Raw genomic sequence first — 20,489 nt, 5'->3', positions numbered from 1 at the left:
CCAGAATGTGAAAAAATAGAAAGCTAGTAATAAATTTAAACTATTATCTATTATACTAAGCCTTTCATGGATACAATATTTATGTTTTTCTTTTAAGAGAACATCGTGTGGATGACTCAGGACGACAGTGTAAAAATATTAATTTTGAAGAAGGTACTATTGACCTGTTTGACTAAATTACTATAATATTACAAAGTGTTTCTAATGATTCTGTCTCTTTGATATTCACTTGAATTTTGTCTCTGAGGACAGTACAATGGGTAATTGGGGAAGATCTTCAAAGTTGAAAGTTAGCTAAGTTGATTTTTTTTAAAGGCATGCCTATGTCAGTGACTTGGTGTGCACAATTGGTAAGGTTAAGACCATTGCTAAAAATCACTTCATCTTGTTTTCAAAAAGCCAATATCCTAAAATCCTTGAGATCTTTGGAATGATTTCAGTATTATTGCTACCAAATGTATCTTTCTGTTTCAAGTATTTCTTTATTCACTTAATCATGGGAATAAGTATGGTTTCTCTTTTGTATTTTTATTCTTTTGGTATACTCTACAAATACCCATTTTCATCCTTCATATCTTTCTCTGACTTATAAATAGGCACCCAGTCTTATAAGTAGGTATATTTTACTAAATAAACCATTATTTAAGTACTCCTAGTTATGTCCTCCTTGAGGATTGTCCCCCCATGCAAAAGAATGCAATTTAGTCCTTGTCCTCAAGGAGTTTATAAAGTTTTGGAAAAGACCCTGTTAATTTTACCAAGTTCTTTGATAGACATTTTATTTAATTTTTACAACAAAACTGGTGGAAGATAAAGTTAAAAGTAGTCGGGTGGAGAGCAGAGTGGTGAGGAGCTATAGCAAATTTTGAACAAAGGAGAAGTATGACGATAGATTGCAAGTGAGGCTAATCCAGATATGTAAAGGCCTGAACTACAGCAGTAACTGAGAATGGAGAAGGGATGAGGTATGAGCTTCTGAAGGAAAAAAGAAAAGATTCTGACAGGTTGGATAGGGAATATTAAGGAATGGAGGGGGTTGTTGAAGATGTCTGCTGGGTTTTGATTCTAGATAATTGAAAGAATGAGAGAAGGAGAATTTAAGAAGGGACACTGGCTGAAAAGATAAGGTGATTTCAATTTGGTTTAAACCAAATATAATGCTACCCTAGAACAACTAAAAAATTCCAGAGGCATCTGTAATTCTGGCAGTAGAGATCAAAGCTAGAGATAGAAATTTGGGAATCATCTAGTGAAAAACACTACAGCAACAAAGAGAGAGTGAGAGGAAGGAGGAAAGGAAGGGGTAGATGAATCAAATGTGGCAAAATATTGTTGAATCTAGGGCATAGATGGATAAGGATGTGTTTGAAAGTTTTCAAAATAAAAAGAAAGAAAAAAAGAAACAATGAGTGGTGAGGAAGTGCCGTCAGTGGGTTTAAGCTACTGTTTTGAAAAGGTGTAAGATAGGATGCTAACTTAAAGGACCTATCTCTCTACCTCTTTAAAGGTAAAGAGAATGAGCAAGTTAAAGAGGGTGAGGTTGAGGGGCTGAGAAAGGGAAGATGCACAAGAAATCTTTCATAAGTTGAAGGGGATAACCATGTAGATCCTTGCTTTATTGACTTTAATATGCTTAGAAAACACCTGGGAACCTTGTTAAAATGCAGAGTCTGTTTCAGTAGGCCTGGAGAGGAAGAATCTACATTTATAACAAGCTCCTTTGGGAACTGATGCTGCTGGTCTATGAACACACTTTGAGTAGCAAAGACATACAGGTACATTGTCAGATGTGGTAGCCACTAGTCATATTTGGCTGTTTAAACTTAATTACATTTAAGAAATTCCTCATTCTCACTATCTCACTAGCTACATTTTTTTTTTTTTTTTTTTTTTGGCTGTGTGGCGTGGCTTGCAGGATCTTAGTTCCCTAACCAGGGATTGAACCCGGGCCACATCAGTGAAAGCGCTGAGTCCTAGCCACAGGACCTCCCACACTAACTACATGTCAAGTGTTTAGTTAATGGGTATATGTGACTAACAGCCAGCTGTACTGGACAGTAGAGAGAAAGAACATTTCCATCACGTCAGAGTTCTATTGGACAACACTGCTCTAAAGCACAAATCGGAGTTTAAAAAGGAGAGATCTATTTTCTTTCATAAGATTTCTAGGTCCTTCAAAATAATTTTTACAAAACAAAGATCATTTTTAAATTTCAATAAATGTTTAGATAAAACATCAAGTTGTTCCTATTATTAAAGATGTTATCATGGGATAGGATTTAATTTCCAATTACAGTTTTTTAATCAATATGCAGTGTTTTCTTAAAATTCTTATAATTAGGATACCTAGTCAGTTCCCACAGTTTAGGATGCAACATTTCTGAGTCTCCCCACTAAAGCTAGCACTGGTTGGAGGCTGCAGAAAAGTAAACTCCAGTTTAACTTGGGGCAATGTTGATATTTGATTCAAAGGAGTAAAGACTGGCTTCTAGATGGTGATTGAGAATCAGGGAGGTCTATCCAAAATAATTTGAGGCCCACAGGGACCAGAGTCTACCCCAGAAAAGGAACTGGACAAAGGTGTGACTGCTTTTCTTTGTGTGAAAGGGAGGTCATAACCCTATGTCAAGTGTCCAAGGTGCTTAATTGCCCCCAAGTATAGCAGACTGTTTTCAAATCTCACTTATTATTGGAGGAAGAACCTCAGGAATCCTGAGATATAAAGTCAGGCACTATTATGAAAAAATTATAGAAATTTATGTGTCTTAGGAAAATTACCCCCTGCCCCCATTTCTGCCACACATACACTTAAAGATAACATAAATACATTCTTGTATTACTTACCTGGTTTACTCTGAATAAGTGGGTAAATTATAAAGTAGCATGATGGATGTGTATACATACATGTATCAATATATATGGCTTCACATTTCTCAATTACATCAGATGTAGCTTATATTGAGTGTGTTACTTAACTATATAGTTCAAGATAAGTGAACATCTTAACTCATTTGCCTTCCTAATTTATAAAGCCACCATCAAATCTTGGTAGTTCTTTGCAAAACATATAAATGATAATGTAAGAACTTAAAAAAATTGTGGTTAAAAAATAAGGATATTTACTAATAGTAATTCTATGTACTGTTGAAATTCAAAATATATATCCATTGAGGTGAATCATAGAACTGAGAACTTATTTAATAAACTATTTGAGGTCTTCATGAAATCCGTGTAACTTTAAAATTTAGGTAAGGTAGAAAAAAATCTGCAACTGAAATTTAAAGCAAATTTAGTATTTAGTATGAGATCATTTTATAGAATTCTATGGACATACATTTCTGTTTTTGATTGAGAGACGCCGAATAGAAAATCTGAGTATTTCCTGTAGGTAACAAAATTGAAGTGTATGTCCTGGGAAGAAAATTCACTTTAATTTTAAATGCCATTTAAAAGTTATTTCTGTTATGTAAATTGTTAATTTTTAAATTGCTTTGAAAGCCTAAAAAAATGATTTTAAATGTTTAGTCATTGAATTTGCTACGTATAATTTTACACTGTTTTAGTGTCATAAGAAAAATTAGTTGTGTAGGTAATATAATTTTTCTTCTGTTTACTACAGCAAGTACAGATGAAGTTCAGGTCCCCCAAGGAAATATTGATCAAGTTGCTGTTGTGGCCACCAATGTTCTGTTTTTTGTGATTCTGTTTATCTTTGCCCTTTTTGAAACGTAAGTTATTTTCTGTTTTCATCTAAATCTGATTGTGTAAATAACCTGTATTTCTTAATGCAATATTAATCAGGAATATAGATGTTCTCAAAATCCTTATGTAAGGCATATTTTTCTTATCATGATGTAAAAAGCATATATAAAGTTTTTGCCTTTAACTTGAATGTAGTTAATTCTCTGCCTGTAATCTTACTGCCTTATCTTCCTTCCTTATAAGGGAGTCTGTTTCACTAGTCTTTCTCCCTTTCTTCTGAGTTTTATAATAAATATGCTTATAAAACTTTGTGTATTAATTTAATTTACTTTAAGCTATATAGCTCCCTACATATGTATGTTGGGTTCAGTCTAGAAATTTTAACTCTGTTTAAGCCCTGATCCTGAAAAAACTTAGTATATTGCAGAATCTCTGCCTTGTGTAGGCTTTGTTGACCATTAGTTATCATATGGCTTTTTTTGTTTTTTAATTGGAGTATAGTTGCTTTACAGTATTGTGTTAGTTTTTGCTGTACAACGAAGTGAATCAGCTGTATGTATGCATACATCCCCTCCCTTTGGGGTGTCCCTCCCACTTCCCCCACGATCCCACCCACCTAGATCATCACAGAGCATTGAACTGAGCTCCCTGTGCTATATACAGCAGGTTCCACTAGCTATCTGTTTTACACATGGTAGCATATATATGTCAATCCTAATCTCCCAATTCATCCCACCCTCCCCTTCCCCACCGTGTCCACATATCCGTTCTCTACATCTGCGTCTCAATTCCTGCCCTGAAGATACGTTCATCTGTACCATTTTTCTAGATTCCACATATATGCGTTAATATACTATATTTGTTTTTACCTTTCTGACTTACTTTACTCTGTATGACATACTCTGGGTCCAACTACATCTCTACAAATGACCCAATTTTTTATGGCTGAGTAATATTCCATTGTATATATGTACCACATCTTCTTTATCCTTTCATCTGTTGATGGACATTTAGGTTGTTTCCATGTCCTGGCTATTGTAAATAGTGCTGCAGTGAACACTGGGATACATGTGTCTCTTTGAATTATGGTTTTCTCCAGATATATGCCCAGGAGTGGGACTGCAGTGTCATATGGTAGCTCTATTTTTAGTTTTTTAATGAACGTCCATACTGTTCTCCATAGTGGCTGTATCAATTTACATTCCCACCAACAGTGCAAGAGGGTTCCCTTTTCTCCACACCCTCTCCAGCATTTATTGTTTGTAGATTTTTTTTTTTGTTTGTTTGTTTTTTTTTTAACATCTTTATTGGAGTATAATTGCTTTACAATGGTATGTTAGCTTCAGCTTCACAACAAAATGAATCAGTTATATACATACATATATTCCCATATCTCTTCCCGCTTGCGTCTCCCTCCCTCCCACCCTCCCTATCCCACCCCTCCAGGCGGTCACAAAGCACCGAGCTGATCTCCCTGTGCTATGCGGCTGCTTCCCACTAGCTATTTACCTTACGTTTGGTAGTGTATATATGTCCATGCCTCTTTATCGCTTTGTCACCGTTTACCCTTCCCCCTCCCCATAACCTCAAGTCCATTCTCTAGTAAGTCTGTGTCTTTATTCCTGTTTCACCCCTAGGTTTTTCATGACATTTTTTTTTTAAATTCCATATATATGTGTTAGCATACGGTATTTGTCTCTCTCTTTCTGACTTACTTCACTCTGTATGACAGACTCTAGGTCTATCCACCTCATTACAAATAGCTCAATTTCGTCTCTTTTTATGGCTGAGTAATATTCCATTGTATATATGTGCCACATCTTCTTTATCCATTCATCCGATGATGGACACTTAGGTTGTTTCCATCTCCGGGCTATTGTAAATAGAGCTGCAATGAACATTGTGGTACATGACTCTTTTTGAATTATGGTTTTCTCAGGGTATATGCCCAGTAGTGGGATTGCTGGGTCATATGGTAGTTCTATTTGTAGCTTTTTAAGGAACCTCCATACTGTTCTCCACAGTAGCTGTATCAATTTACATTCCCACCAACAGTGTAAGAGGGTTCCCTTTTCTCCACACCCTCTCCAGCATTTATTGTTTCTAGATTTTTTGATGATGGCCATTCTGACTGGTGTGAGATGATATCTCATTGTAGTTTTGATTTGCATTTCTCTCATGATTAGTGATGTTGAGCATTATTTCATGTGTTTGTTGGCACTCTGTATATCTTCTTTGGAGAAATGTCTATTTAGGTCTTCTGCCCATTTTTGGATTGGGTTGTTTGTTTTTTTTGTTATTAAGCTGCATGAGCTGCTTATAAATTTTGGAGATCAATCCTTTGTCAGTTGCTTCATTTGCAAATATTTTTTCCCATTCTGAGGGTTGTCTTTTGGTCTTCTTTATGGTTTCCTTTGCTGCGCAAAAGCTTTTAAGTTTCATTAGGTCCCATTTGTTTACTCTTGTTTTTATTTCCATTTCTCTAGGAGGTGGGTCAAAAAGGACCTTGCTGTGATTTATGTCATAGAGTGTTCTACCTATGTTTTCCTCTAAGAGTTTGATAGTTTCTGGCCTTACATTTAGGTCTTTAATCCATTTTGAGCTTATTTTTGTGTATGGTGTTAGGGAGTGATCTAATTTCATACCTTTACATGTAGCTGTCCAGTTTTCCCAGCACCACTTATTGAATAGGCTGTCCTTTCTCCACTGTACATTTCTGCCTCCTTTGTCAAAGATAAGGTGACCATAGGTGCGTGGGTTTATCTCTGGGCTTTCTATCCTGTTCCATTGATCTATCTTTCTGTTTTTGTGCCAGTACCATACCGTCTTGATAACTGTAGCTTTGTAGTATAGTCTGAAGTCTGGGAGCCTGATTCCTCCAGTTCCTTCTTTCGTTCTCAAAATTGCTTTGGCTATTCGGGGTCTTTTGTGTTTCCATACAAATTGCAAAATTTTTTGTTCTAGTTCTGTGAAAAATGCCAGTGGTAGTTTGATAGGGATTGCATTGAATCTATAGATTGCTTTCGGTAGTAGAGTCATTTTCACAATGTTGATTCTTCCAATCCAAGAACATGGTATATCTCTCCATCTATTTGTATCGTCTTTAATTACTTTCATCAGTGTCTTATAATTTTCTGCATACAGGTCTTTTGTCTCCTTAGGTAGGTTTATTCCTAGATATTTTATTCTTTTTGTTGCAATGGTAAATGGGAGTGTTTTCTTGATTTCACTTTCAGATTTTTCATCATTAGTATATAGGAATGCCAGAGATTTCTGTGCATTAATTTTGTATCCTGCCACTTTACCAAATTTATTGATTAGCTCTAGTAGTTTTCTGGTAGCATCTTTAGGGTTCTCTATGTATAGGATCATGTCATCTGCAAACAGTGACAGCTTTACTTCTTCTTTTCCGATTTGGATTCCTTTTATTTCCTTTTCTTCTCTGATTGCTGTGGCTAAAACTTCCAAAACTATGTTGAATAAGAGTGGTGAGAGTGGGCAACCTTGTCTTGTTCCTGATCTTAGTGGAAATGCTTTCAGTTTTTCACCATTGAGGATGATGTTTGCTGTGGGCTTGTCATATATGGCCTTTATTATGTTGAGGAAAGTTCCCTCTATGCCTACTTTCTGCAGGGTTTTTATCATAAATGGGTGTTGAATTTTGTCAAAAGCTTTCTCTGCATCTATTGAGATGATCATATGGTTTTTCTCCTTCAGTTTGTTAATATGGTTTATCACATTGATAGATTTGCGTATATTGAAGAATCCTTGCATTCCTGGAATAAACCCCACTTGATCATGGTGTATGATCCTTTTAATGTGCTGTTGGATTCTGTTTGCTAGTATTTTGTTGAGGATTTTTGCATCTATGTTCATCAGTGATATTGGCCTGTAGTTTTCTTTCTTTGTGACATCCTTGTCTGGTTTTGGTATCAAGGTGATGGTGGCCTCGTAGAAGGAGTTAGGGAGTGTTCCTCCCTCTGCTATATTTTGGAAGAGTTTGAGAAGGATAGGTGTTAGCTCTTCTCTAAATGTTTGATAGAATTCGCCTGTGAAGCCATCTGGTCCTGGGCTTTTCTTTGTTGGAAGATTTTTAATCACAGTTTCAATTTCAGTGCTTGTGATTGGTCTGTTCATATTTTCTATTTCTTCCTGATTCAGTCTTGGCAGGTTGTGCATTTCCAAGAATTTGTCCATTTCTTCCAGATTGTCCATTTTATTGGCATAGAGTTGCTTGTAGTAATCTCTCATGATCTCTTTTATTTCTGCAGTGTCAGTTGTTACCTCTCCTTTTTCATTTCTAATTCTATTGATTTGAGTCTTCTCCCTTTTTTTCTTGATGAGTCTGGCTAGTGGTTTATCTATTTTGTTTATCTTCTCAAAGAACCAGCTTTTAGTTTTATTGATCTTTCCTATTGTTTCCTTCATTTCTTTTTCATTTATTTCTGATCTGATTTTTATGATTTCTTTCCTTCTGCTAGCTTTGGGGTTTTTTTGTTCTTCTTTCTCTAATTGCTTGAGGTGCAAGGTTAGGTTGTTTATTCGAGATGTTTCCTGCTTCTTAAGGTGGGCTTGTATTGCTATAAACTTCCCCCTTAGAACTGCTTTTGCTGCATCCCACAGGTTTTGGGTCTTTGTGTCTCCATTGTCGTTTGTTTCTAGGTATTTTTTGATTTCCTCTTTGATTTCTTCAGTGGTCACTTCATTATTAAGTAGTGTATTGTTTAGCCTCCATGTGTTTGTATTTTTTACAGATCTTTTCCTGTAATTGATATCTAGTCTCATGGCGTTGTGGTCAGAAAAGATACTTGATACAATTTCAATTTTCTTAAATTTACCAAGCCTTGATTTGTGACCCAAGATATGATCTATCCTGGAGAATGTTCCATGAGCACTTGAGAAAAATGTGTATTCTGTTGTTTTTGGATGGAATGTCCTATAAATATCAATTAACTCCATCTCGTTTAATGTATCATTTAAAGCTTGTGTTTCCTTATTTATTTTCATTTTGGATGATCTGTCCATTGGTGAAAGTGGGGTGTTAAAGTCCCCTACTATGAATGTGTTACTGTCGATTTCCCCTTTTATGGTTGTCAGTATTTGCCTTATGTATTGAGGTACACCTAAGTTGGGTGCATAAATATTTACAATTGTTATATCTTCCTCTTGGATCGATCCCTTGATCATTATGTAGTGTCCTTCTTTGTGTCTTCTAATAGTCTTTGTTTTAAAGTCTATTTTGTCTGATATGAGAATTGCTACTCCAGCTTTCTTTTGGTTTCCATTTGCATGAAATACCTTTTTCCATGCCCTTACTTTCAGTCTGTATGTGTCTCTAGGTCTGAAGTGGGTCTCTTGTAGACAGCAAATATATGGGTCTTGTTTTTGTATCCATTCAGCCAATCTGTGTCTTTTGGTGGGAGCATTTAGTCCATTTACATTTAAGGTAATTATCGATATGTGTGTTCCTATTCCCATTTTCTTAATTGTTTTGGGTTCATTATTGTAGGTCCTTTCCTTCTTTTGTGTTTCTTGCCTAGAGAAGTTCCTTTAGCAGTTGTTGTAGAGCTGGTTTGGTGGTGCTGAACTCTCTCAGCTTTTGCTTGTCTGTAAAGGTTTTAATTTCTCCATCAAATCTGAATGAGATCCTTGCTGGGTAAAGTAATCTTGGTTGTAGGTTTTTCTCCTTCAACACTTTCAATATGTCCTGCCACTCCCTTCTGGCTTGCAGAGTTTCTGCTGAAAGATCAGCTGTTAACCTTATGGGGATTCCCTTGTGTGTTATTTGTTGTTTTTCCCTTGCTGCTTTTAATATGTTTTCTTTGTATTTAATTTTTGACAGTTTGATTAATATGTGTCTTGGCGTATTTCTCCTTGGATTTATCCTGTATGGGACTCTCTGTGCTTCCTGGACTTGATTAACTATTTCTTTTCCCATATTAGGGAAGTTTTCAACTATAATCTCTTCAAATATTTTCTCAGTCCCTTTCTTTTTCTCTTCTTCTTCTGGAACCCCTATAATTCGAATGTTGGTGCGTTTAATGTTGTCCCAGAGGTCTCTGAGACTGTCCTCAGTTCTTTTCATTCTTTTTTCTTTTTTCTGCTCTGCAGTAGTTATTTCCACTATTTTATCTTCCAGGTCACTTATCCGTTCTTCTGCCTCAGTTATTCTGCTATTGATCCCATCTAGAGTATTTTTAATTTCATTTATTGTGTTGTTCATCGTTGCTTGTTTCATCTTTAGTTCTTCTAGGTCCTTGTTAACTGATTCTTGCAATTTGTCCATTCTATTGTCCATTCTATCTCCAAGATTTTGGATCAACCTTACTATCATTATTCTGAATTCTTTTTCAGGTAGACTGCCTATTTCCTCTTCATTTGTTAGGTCTGGTGGGTTTTTATCTTGCTCCTTCATCTGCTGTGTGTTTTTCTGTCTTTTCATTTTGCTTATCTTACTGTGTTTGGGGTCTCCTTTTTTGCAGGCTGAAGGTTCGTAGTTCCTGTTGTTTTTTGTGTCTGTCCCCAGTGGCTAAGGTTGGTTCAGTGGGTTGTGTAGGCTTCCTGGTGGAGGGTACTAGTGCCTGTGTTCTGGTGTATGAGGCTGGATCTTGTCTTTCTGGTGGGCAGGTCCACGTCTGGTGGTGTGTTTTGGGGTGTCTGTAGACTTACTATGATTTTGGGCAGCCTCTGTGCTAATGGGTGGGGTTGTGTTCCTGTCTTGCTAGTTGTTTGGCATAGGATGTCTAGCACTGTAGCTTGCTGGTCGTTGAGTGAAGCTGGGTGCTGGCGTTGAGATGGAGATCTCTCGGAGATTTTTGCTGTTTGATATTATGTGCAGCTGGGAGGCCTCTTGTGGACCAGTGTCCTGAAGTTGGCTCTCCCACCTCAGAGGCACAGCACTGACTCCTGGCTGCAGCACCAAGAGCCTTTCATCCACAGGGCTCCTTAATTTGGGATGATTCGTTGTCTATTCAAGTATTCCACAGATGCAGGGTATATCAAGTTGATTGTGGAGCTTTAATCCGCTGCTTCTGAGGCTGTTGGGAGAGATTTCCCTTTCTCTTCTTTGTTCTGACAGTTCCCAGGGGCTCAGCTTTGGATTTGGCCCCGCCTGTGCGTGTAGGTCGCCGGAGGGCGTCTGTTCTTTGCTCAGACAGGACGGGGTTAAAGGAGCCGCTGATTCGGAGGCTCTGGCTCACCCAGGCCGGGGGGTAGGGAGGGTCACGGAGTGCGGGGCGGGCCTGCAGCGGCAGAGGCCGGCGTGACGCTGCAGCCTGAGGGCGCCGTGCGCTCTCCCGGGGGAGCCGTCCCTGGATCCCGGGACCCTGGCAGTGGCGGGCTGCACAGGCTCCCCGGAAGGGCGTGTGGCTAGTGACCTGTGCTCGCACACAGGCCTCCTGGCGGCGGCAGCAGCGGCCTCAGCGTCCCATGTCCATCTCTTGGCTCCGCAATCTTAGCCGCGGCTCGAGCCCGTCCCTGGAGCCCTCTCAAGCAGCGCTCTTAATCCCCTCTCCTCGTGCACCAGGAAACAAAGAGGGACGTAAAAGTCTCTTGCCTCTTCAGCAGGTCCAGACCCCTCCCCGGACTCTCTCCCGGCCAGCCGCGGCGCACCAACGCCCTACAGGCTGTGTTCACGCCGCCAACCTCAGTCCTCTCCCGGTGCTCCGACAAAAGCCGGAGCCTCAGCTCCCAGTCCCGCCCGCCCCGGCGGGCGAGCAGACAAGCCTCTCGGCTGGTGAGTGCCGGTCGGCCCGATCCTCTGCGCTGGAATCTGTCCGCTTTCCCCTCCGCACCCCTGTTGCTGTGTTCTCCTCCGCGGCTCCCAAGCTCCCCCACTCCGCCTCCCGAAGTCTCCACCCGCGAAGGGGCTTCCTAGTGTGTGGACACTTTTCCTTCTTCACAGCTCTCTCCCGCTGGTGCAGGACCCGTCCCTATCCTTTTGTCTCTGTTTAGTTTTTTCTTTTGCCCTAACCAGGTACGTGGGGGATTCCTTGCCTTTTGGGAGGTCTGAGGTCTTCTGCCAGCGTTCAGTAGGTGCTCCGTAGGAGTTGTTCCACGCGTAGATGTACTTCTGGTGTATCTGTGGAGAGGAAGGTGATCTCCGCGTCTTACTCTTCCGCCATCTTCCCAGCCTTTTCCGTTTGTAGATTTTTTGATGATGGCCATTCTGACCAGTGTGAGGTGATACCTCATTGTAGTTTTGATATGCATTTCTCTAATGATTAGTAATATTGAGCATCTTTTCAAGTGCCTCTTGGCCATCTGTATGTCTTCTTTGGAGAAATGTCTATTTAGATCTTCTTCCCATTTTTTGATTGGATTTCTTTTTTTTTGATATTGAGCTGCATGAGCTGTTTGTATATTTTGGAGACTAATCCCTTGTTGGTCGTCACTTCGTTTGCAAATATTTTCTCCCATTCCGTGGGTTGTCTTTTCATTTTGTTTATGGTTTCCTTTGCTGTGCAAAACCTTTTAAATTTAATTAGGTCTCTCTTGTTTATTTTTGTTTTTATTTTCATTACCCTAGGAGGTGGATCCAAAAAGATATTGCTGTGATTTATGTCAGAGAGTGTTCTATGTTTTCCTCTAAGAATTTTATAGTGTCTGGTCTTATATTTAGGTTTTTAATCCATTTTGAGTTTATTTTTGTGTATAGTGTCAGAGAATGTTCTAATTTTGTTCTTTTACTTGTAGAGATACCGTTTACCCAGCACAACTTATTGAAGAGACTGTCTTTTCACCCTTGTATATTCTTGCCTCATTTGTTATAGATTAGGTGACCATAGGTGTGTGGGTTTATCTCTGGGCTTTCTATCCTGTTCCATTGATCTATTTTTCTGTTTTTGTGCCAGTACCATACTGTCTTGATTACTGTAGCTTTGTAGTATAGTCTGAAGTCAGGGAGCCTGATTCCTCCAGCTCCATTTTTCTTTCTCAAGATTGCTTTGGCTATTCGGGGTCTTTTATGTTTCCATATAAATTGTAAAATTTTTTGTTCTAATTCTGTGAAAAATGCCATTGGTAATTTGATAGGGAATGTGTTGAATCTGTAGATTGCTTTGGGTAGTATAGTCATTTTTACAGGGTTGATTCTTCACATCCAAGAACATGGTATATCTCTCCATCTGTTGTGTCATCTTTGATTTCTTTCATCAGTGTTTTATAGTTTTCTAAGTACAGGTCTTTTGCCTCCTTAGGTAGGTTGATTCCTCGGTATCTTATTCTTTTTTGTTGCAATGGTAAATGAGATTGTTTCCTTAATTTCTCTTTCTGATTTTTCGTTCTTAGTGTATAGGAATGTAAGAGATTTCTCTGCTTTAATTTTTATCCTGCAACTTTACCAAATTCATTGATTAGCTCTAGTAGTTTTCTGGTGGAATCTTTAGGATTACCTATGTATAGTATCATGTCATCTGCAAACGGTGACAGTTTTACTTCTTTTCCAATTTGTATTGCTTTTATTTCTTTTTGTTCTCTGATTGCCATGGCTAGGACTTCCAAAACTATGATGAATATTAGTGGTGAGAGTGGACATCCTTGTCTTGTTCCTGATCTTAGAGGAAATGCTTTGTTTTTCACCATTGAGAATGATGTTTGCTGTGGGTTTGTCATATATGGCCTTTTTTATGTTGAGGTAGGTTCCCTCTATGCCCACTTTCTGGAGAGTTTTTATCATAAATGGGTGTTGAATTTCATCCAAAGCTTTTTCTGCATCTATTGAGATATGATCATATGGTTTTTATTCTTTAATTTGTTAATATGGTGTATCACATTGATTGATTTCATATATTGAAGAATCCTTGCATCCCTGGGATAAATCCCACTTGATCATGGTGTGTGATCCTTTTAATGTGTTGTTGGTTTCTGTTTGCTAGAATTTTGTTTAGGATTTTTGCATCTATGTTCATCAGTGATATTGGTCTGTAATTTCCTTTTTTGGTGTTATCTTTGTCTGGTTTCAGTATCAGGGTGATTGTGGCCTTGTAGAATGAGTTTGGGAGTGTTCCTTCCTCTGCAATTTTTTGGAAGAGTTTGAGAAGGATAGGTGTTAGCTCTTCTCTAAATGTTTGATAGAATTTGCCTGTGAAGCCATCTGGTTCTGGACTTTTATTTGCTGCAAGCTTTATAATTACAGTTTGAATTTCATTACTTGTGATTCATCTGTTTATATTTTTTAATTCTTCTTGAATCAGTCTTGGAACGTTGTACCTTTCTATGAATTTGTCCATTTCTTCCAGGTTGTCCATTTTATTGGCATATAGTTGCTTGAAGTAGTCTCTTCTGAGCCATTGTATTTCTGCGGTGTCAGTTGTAATTTCTCCTTTTTCATTTCTAATGTTACTGATTTGAATACTCTCCCTTTTTTCTTGCTGAGTCCGGCTAAAGGTTTATCAATTTTGTTTCTGTTCTCAAAGAACCAACTTTTAGTTTTATTGATCTTTGCTATTGTTTTTTTCATTTCTATTTCATTTATTTCTATTCTGATCTTTATGATTTCTTTCTTTCTACTAACTTTGGTGTTTTTTGTTCTTCTTTCTCTAGTTGCTTTAGGTGTAAGTTTAGATTGTGTATTTGAGATTTTTCTTGTTTCCTGAGGTGAGATTGAATTGCTATAAACTTCCCTCTTAGAACTGCATTTGCTGCATCCCATGAGTTTTGGGTTGTCATGTTTTCATTGTCATTTGTTTCTATGTATTTTTTAAAATTTCCTCTTTGATTTCTTCAGTGATCTCTTGGTCATTTAGTAGTGTATTGTTTACCCTCTATGTGTTTGTGTTTTTTTCCTGTAATTGATTTCTAATCACATAGCGTTGTGGTTGGAAAAGATGCTTGATATGATCTCAGTTTTCTTAAATTTTCCGAGGCTTGATTTGTGATCCAAGATGTGATCTATCCTGGAGAATGTTCCATGTGCACTTGAGAAGAAAGTGTATTCTGCCGCTTTCGGGTGGACTGTCCTATACATATCAATTAAATCTATCTGGTCTGTTGGTCATTTAAAGCTTGTATTTCCTTATTTATTTTCTGTCTGGATGATCTGTCTATTGGTGTAAGTGGGGTGTTAAAGTCCCCCACTATTATTGTGTTACTGTCGATTTCCCCTTTTATGGCTGTTAGCATTTGCCTTATGTATTGAGGTGCTCCTATGCTGGGTGCATAAATATTTTTAATTGTTATATCCTCTTCTTGGATTGATCCATTGATCATTATGTAGTGTCCTTCCTTATCTCTTTTAACAGTCTTTATTTTAAAATCTATTTTATCTGATATGAGTATTGCTGCTCCAGCTTTCTTTTGATTTCCATTTGCATGGCACATCTTTTTCTATCTCCTCACTTGCAGTCTGTATGTGTCCCTAGGTCTGAAGTGGGTCTCCTCTTTTTTTATTATTTTAATTAATTAATTTATTTTTGGCTGTGTTGGGTTTTTGTTGCTGCGTGTGGGCTTTCTCTAGTTGTGCGAGCGAGGGCTATTCTTCATTGTGGTGTGTGGGCTTCTCATTGCAGTGGCTTCTCTTGTTGTGGAGCACGGGCTCTAGGCACACGGGCCTCAGTAGTTGTGGCATGCGGGCTCAGTAGTTGTGGCTTGCGGGCTTTAGAGTGCAGGCTCAGTAGTTGTGGGTCACAGGCTTAGTTGCTTAGCAATATGTGGGATCTTCCCAGACCAGGGATCGAACCCCTGTCCCCTGTGTTGGCAGGCAGATTCTTAACCATTGTGCCACCAGGAAAATCCCTGAAGTGGGCCTCTTGTAGACAGCTTATATATGGGTCTTGTTTTTGTATCCATTCAGCCAGTCTTTGTCTTTTGGTTGGAGCATTTAATCCATTTACATTCAAGGTAATTATCGATATGTATGCTCCTATTACCATTTTCTTAATTGTTTGGGGTTTGTTTTTGTGGGTCTTTTTCTCCTCTTGTGTTTCCCTCCTAGAGAAGTTTCTTTAGAATTTGTTGTAGAGCTGGTTTGGTGGTGTTGAATTCTCTTAGCTTTTGCTTGTCTGTAAAGCTTTTGATTTCTATGTTGAATCTGAATGAGATCCTTGCTGGGTAGAGTAATCTTGGTTGTAAGTTTTTCCCTTTCATCACTTTAAATATATCCTGCCACTCCCTTCTGTCCTGCAGCACCCTACTTATATATGTTGGGTTCAGTCTAGAAATTTTAACTCTGTTTAAGCTCTGATCCTGAAGAAAGCTAGTATATTACAAAATCTCTGCCTCATGTAGGCTTTGTTGACTGTTAGTTACCGTATGGCTTTTAAAAAAATATATTTATTTATTTTTAAAAATATTTATTTATTTATTTATTTTGGTCGTACTGGGTCTTAGTTGCAGCATGTGGGATCTTTTTAGATGCAGCATGCAGACTTCTTAGTTGCGACATGTGCACTCTTAGTTGCAGCATGCGAACTCTTAAAAGTTGCAGCATGCATGCGGGATCTAGTTCCCTAACCAGGGATTGAACCCGGGCCCCCTGCGTTGGGTATGCAAAGTTCTACCCACTGGACCACCAGGGACATCCCTTGTCATATGGCTTTTTAATTTTTAAAATACCTGTCCATTATTAAAATAGTATATTCTTGTAAATATTCCAAACACTACAACTGTATTTCCACATCCACTTCTTTCCCTGGAGGTAACCACTGCTGATACTTCAGTGTGTGTTGTTTTGAAACATTTTTTTCTATACAGCTGTAAGTATTAAGGGGTGTGTGTGTGTGTGTGTCTTTAAACCAACAAGAATATGTGATATTATCATTTGACAACTTGTTTTTTTCACTTTTTGATATATTGTAACATTTTTATGCCAGGACATTTTATGCCAGATATACTTGATTTTTTTTTTTTAAATTATTGAGATACATGGAATTTTTAGCTCATCTGATTTTGGGGGTATTTATTTTATTATGGTATATATACATAACATAAACTTACTATTTTAACTTCTTTTTTCAATTTAAAGGATATAATTTATTCTCTTGTATATTTATTTCCCATTTTTGAACCATGTTATTGGACATGTATTAAACTTGTAGTCTGCTATGATTCTTAGAGCTTTTCTGCCATATTTTCTTTTGTTTTTATTGAGGCCAGATTTGTATATAATAAGGTATTTGTTTCAGGTGTACCATTTTAATTACTTTTAATTGCACAATTCAGTGGCATTAAATATATTCACAGTGTTGTGCAACCATTACCACCACCCGTTTCCAGAACCTTTTTATCATCCCAAACAGAAGTGCTACACCCATTTATCACTAAGTCCCATTCCCCCTCACCCAGCCCCTGGTTTCCTCTATTCGCCTTTCTTTCTTTATGAGTTTGCCTATTTTAGGTACTTCATATGAGTGGAATCATGCATCTTTTGTCATTTTTTGTCTTGTATGTTTCACTTGGCATGATGTTTTCAAGGTTCATCCATGTTGTAGCATGTGTCAGAATTTTATACCTTTTTATGGCTGAATAATATTCCACTGTTATTTATAAACCAATTTTGTTTATCCATTCATCCGTCAGTGGAAATGTGGGTTATTTCCATCATTTGGCGATTGTAAATAATGCTACTATGAACATTAGTGTACAAGTATCTGAGTCCCTGCTTTCAGTTCTTTTGGGTATATACCAGGAAGTGGATCATATGATAATTCTATGTTTCACTTATTGAGAAATGAGTGAACTATCTTCCAAAGCAGCTCATCTGATTTTAAAATTAAAGATGGTGATTTTTTTAAAAGAATGAATATTTTGAATATTTTTAAATTCCTTTTTTAGCCAGTTAACAGAAGGAGACAGAAAGTAGGAAAAGAAGCTTGGCAAGGAAGGAGACAGATAGTCATATAAAGGAAGAGCAGCATTCGGAGGTAGGGAGAAAAATATGTACACTCAAAGATAGGTATGAAAGAGACAGAGGAAGAGAAAAAAAAATCCCAGAAGTTTCTAATAACTTAATCATAGTAAGTTAATAACTTAATCATAGTAACATTATTTCATTGAAAAGAGACCAGTTTAAATCAAAACACAACCATGATTTTTTAATTATATTAGAATGGTAGGAATTATGGTTGGTTTGTTTCCTTTTCCTGTTTTTCAAACTTTTTGCAGTGTTGGACATGTTACTTATATAATTACAGTAAATATTAAAAAATAAAAATGCAAACAGCCAAACTTAGTAGCTTGTGCATGTTACAACAAAATGTACTTAAAATGTCTTAAAATTTCTGTTTCTGTAGATCTGGTGTCATTGTTAAAAGGGATGCAGATTCTTGAATGTGTTGGTATCATTATTAAATCTTACTGTTTCAACTTTAAATAACAATGCCTATGATTGAAATAAAAGAAGAATAATTTCTTTTTTATTTTTCTTAGCATTGTTACTCCATTAACAATGGATATGTATGCCTGGACCAGAGAACAAGCTGTGTTATATGATGGCATAATACTTGCTGCTCTTGGAGTTGAGGCAGTTATTATTTTCATGGGGATAAAATTACTTTCCAAAAAGTAGGTTATTTGTCTTTGGTTTTATTTCAAGTCTTTTTTTTTTAAAAAGTGAAACATGAAACAGAGCTAATGATGTAAATGAATATATTAGTAAAGTAATATAAAGCTTTTCTGTCATTATGCATGAGTTTTAGTCCTTGAATGTTTGCAAACAGATTTAAAATTTATTAAGGGAGCATATTTCTGTACCATGTAGTATATTCTTTGGTAAAGCAAGATATTTTACAAAGTGAATAATTGTCTTTTAATGTATCTTTTGTATATTATGTTTTGTTTAAAGTATTTCTATAAGCGTATTTCATAAAACATTGTTCTGCTGTGAAAGATTAATGGTTAAGTGTGGGAAATTCTGGTTAAAATCACCAAACTTCTTTACTCTAAAACTTCTAAATCTTCAGTATATATACTATATCACTTTCATGACAAGAGTACGTAGCATTTCGGAAAGTTTTTTGTAACTTTGATCACAGAACACTTTTTTAAAGAAGCATTTTGTAAAAGTATAACTGTAAAGAGCATACTAAAAAAAATACTTGTATAAAATTAAGTTCATTCATATAGTCTGGAGTGGAACATTAGTTGATAAATTTAGACAGTTCTAATGATTTAATTATTCCTAAAATATTTTAACAATACCTTAGAACTTTAATAAAGTTCTAAAATCAATTAACAAATATTGAGTCAGTGCGTAGGGTTAGGTGTTATGGGGAATACTACAAAGATTCCTATCCTTATAGAGCCAAGTAGAGGGGCCAAGATATAGACATAGACATAGATTCATATTCAAAGTTAAATAATAGTACATGCATTACATCTTGCTACAGAAGTAGAGTGGTCCTGCTGATAGGCATTCTTACAGATGATCCAATTTCATGTCCTTCAAAGAGCTTGTATTCTACTGGGGGGAAGCTAATAAACACAAATGTGAAATCAGGTCATGGGAAGTACTATGAAGAATAGAGCAGAGGAAGAGAATAAAAAGTGGCAAGGCAGGGTTGGGAGAGAGGGGAAGTGTTGTTTTGATTGACTGCTCATGGAGGGCAGCTCAAACGGAAGTTACATCCAAGCAGAGACCTCAGTGAAGTCAGAGAACAGCCATGCAGTGGCCTGGAACTCTCTTGCCCCAGAAGACTGTGCTTCGTATGTTTAAGGAACAAGCAGAAAGGCCATTTTGGCCAGAGAAGAATGAGAGAAATGGCAAATGGGAGAAGATCAGGTTGGAAAGATGTGAAGCCTTGTAGGTATTCTGAGGGTAATGGGAGGTGTTGGGTTTGTTTGTTTTGTTTTAGGAATCTTTGATCTTGTTTGCATATTTTATTTTAAAAATTTATTAATTAATCCATTCATTCTTGGCTGTGTTGGGTCCTCGTCACTGCATGCAGGCTCTCTCCAGTTGCAGCGAGTGGGGGCCACTCCTTGCCACGGTGTGCGGTCCTCTCATTGTAGTGGCCTCTCCCGTTGCGGAGCAAGGGCTCCAGGCGCATGGGCTTCAGTAGTTGTGGCACGCAGGCTCAGCAGTTGTGGCACGCAGGCTCAGCAGTTGTGGCTCGCGGGTTCAGCTGCTCCACATCATGTGGGATCCTCCTGGACCAGGGATTGAACCTGCGTCCCCTGCATTGGCAGGCGGATTCCCAACCACTGCGCCACCAGGGAAGTCCCTGTATATTTCATTGTTTGTTATGGAAAATTTCAAACATATACAAAGGTACAGAGAGAATCATGTACTGAATGGTTAATATCTATTGCCTAGCTTCAACAATTATAACCTTGGACAATCTTGATTCATCTATACCGCCACCTATTCCACACTGCCTATCCCCTACATCTGGATTATTTTGAAGCTGATGTTAGACATCATTTCATGTCTTCCATAAATATTTCAGTATATATCTCTAAAAGTTAATGATGACAGCATTTATCACATCTAAAAAAATTAACAGTGATTTCTAAATATCATCAGATATCCAGGGAGTATTCAAATTTTCTCCACTGTCTTAAATTTTTAAAAAAATTTGTTTTGTTTTATATTGTTTTATTTCACAGCTTACTCACTTGACTCAGGCTCTTACGTTTCTTAAGTCTCTTTTAATCTATAAGTTTCTTTACCATCTCTTCCATCTCTCTCTTTTTCTCCCTTACAAATTGAAGCAACCAAGATGTTTGCCCTATAGTTTCCCACATTTTGGATCTTGTTGAATAAATCCCTGTGGTGTCTTTGTTTGTTTTTTAATATTTTCCTGTGTTTACTATATTTCTTGAAAATTGGTACTTAGATCTAGAAGCTTGAT

The 20,489-nt window shown here is 37.4% G+C and overlaps 1 protein-coding gene across 6 annotated transcripts in view; it reads left to right on the top strand.

The window, feature by feature from the left end:
- MFSD8 (major facilitator superfamily domain containing 8) overlaps positions 1-20,489 on the top strand; it is a 69,171-nt gene that overhangs the window by 23,904 nt on the left and 24,778 nt on the right. For 5 of the 6 annotated variants that reach the window (XM_060148695.1, XM_060148693.1, XM_060148699.1 and 2 more), the window contains 3 exons: positions 98-153; positions 3,620-3,728; positions 18,067-18,201. In XM_060148695.1, the coding sequence (XP_060004678.1) occupies positions 98-153; positions 3,620-3,728; positions 18,067-18,201 (300 nt within the window). The remainder of the gene's footprint in view (positions 1-97; positions 154-3,619; positions 3,729-18,066; positions 18,202-20,489) is intronic. The other variant, XM_060148694.1, reaches the window with a different exon arrangement.

Source organism: Lagenorhynchus albirostris, chromosome 4 (genome assembly GCF_949774975.1).
Source record: "Lagenorhynchus albirostris chromosome 4, mLagAlb1.1, whole genome shotgun sequence".
In the NCBI taxonomy this organism is placed as follows: Eukaryota; Metazoa; Chordata; class Mammalia; order Artiodactyla; family Delphinidae; genus Lagenorhynchus; species Lagenorhynchus albirostris.
This window is presented reverse-complemented; position numbering and strand designations above follow the sequence as displayed.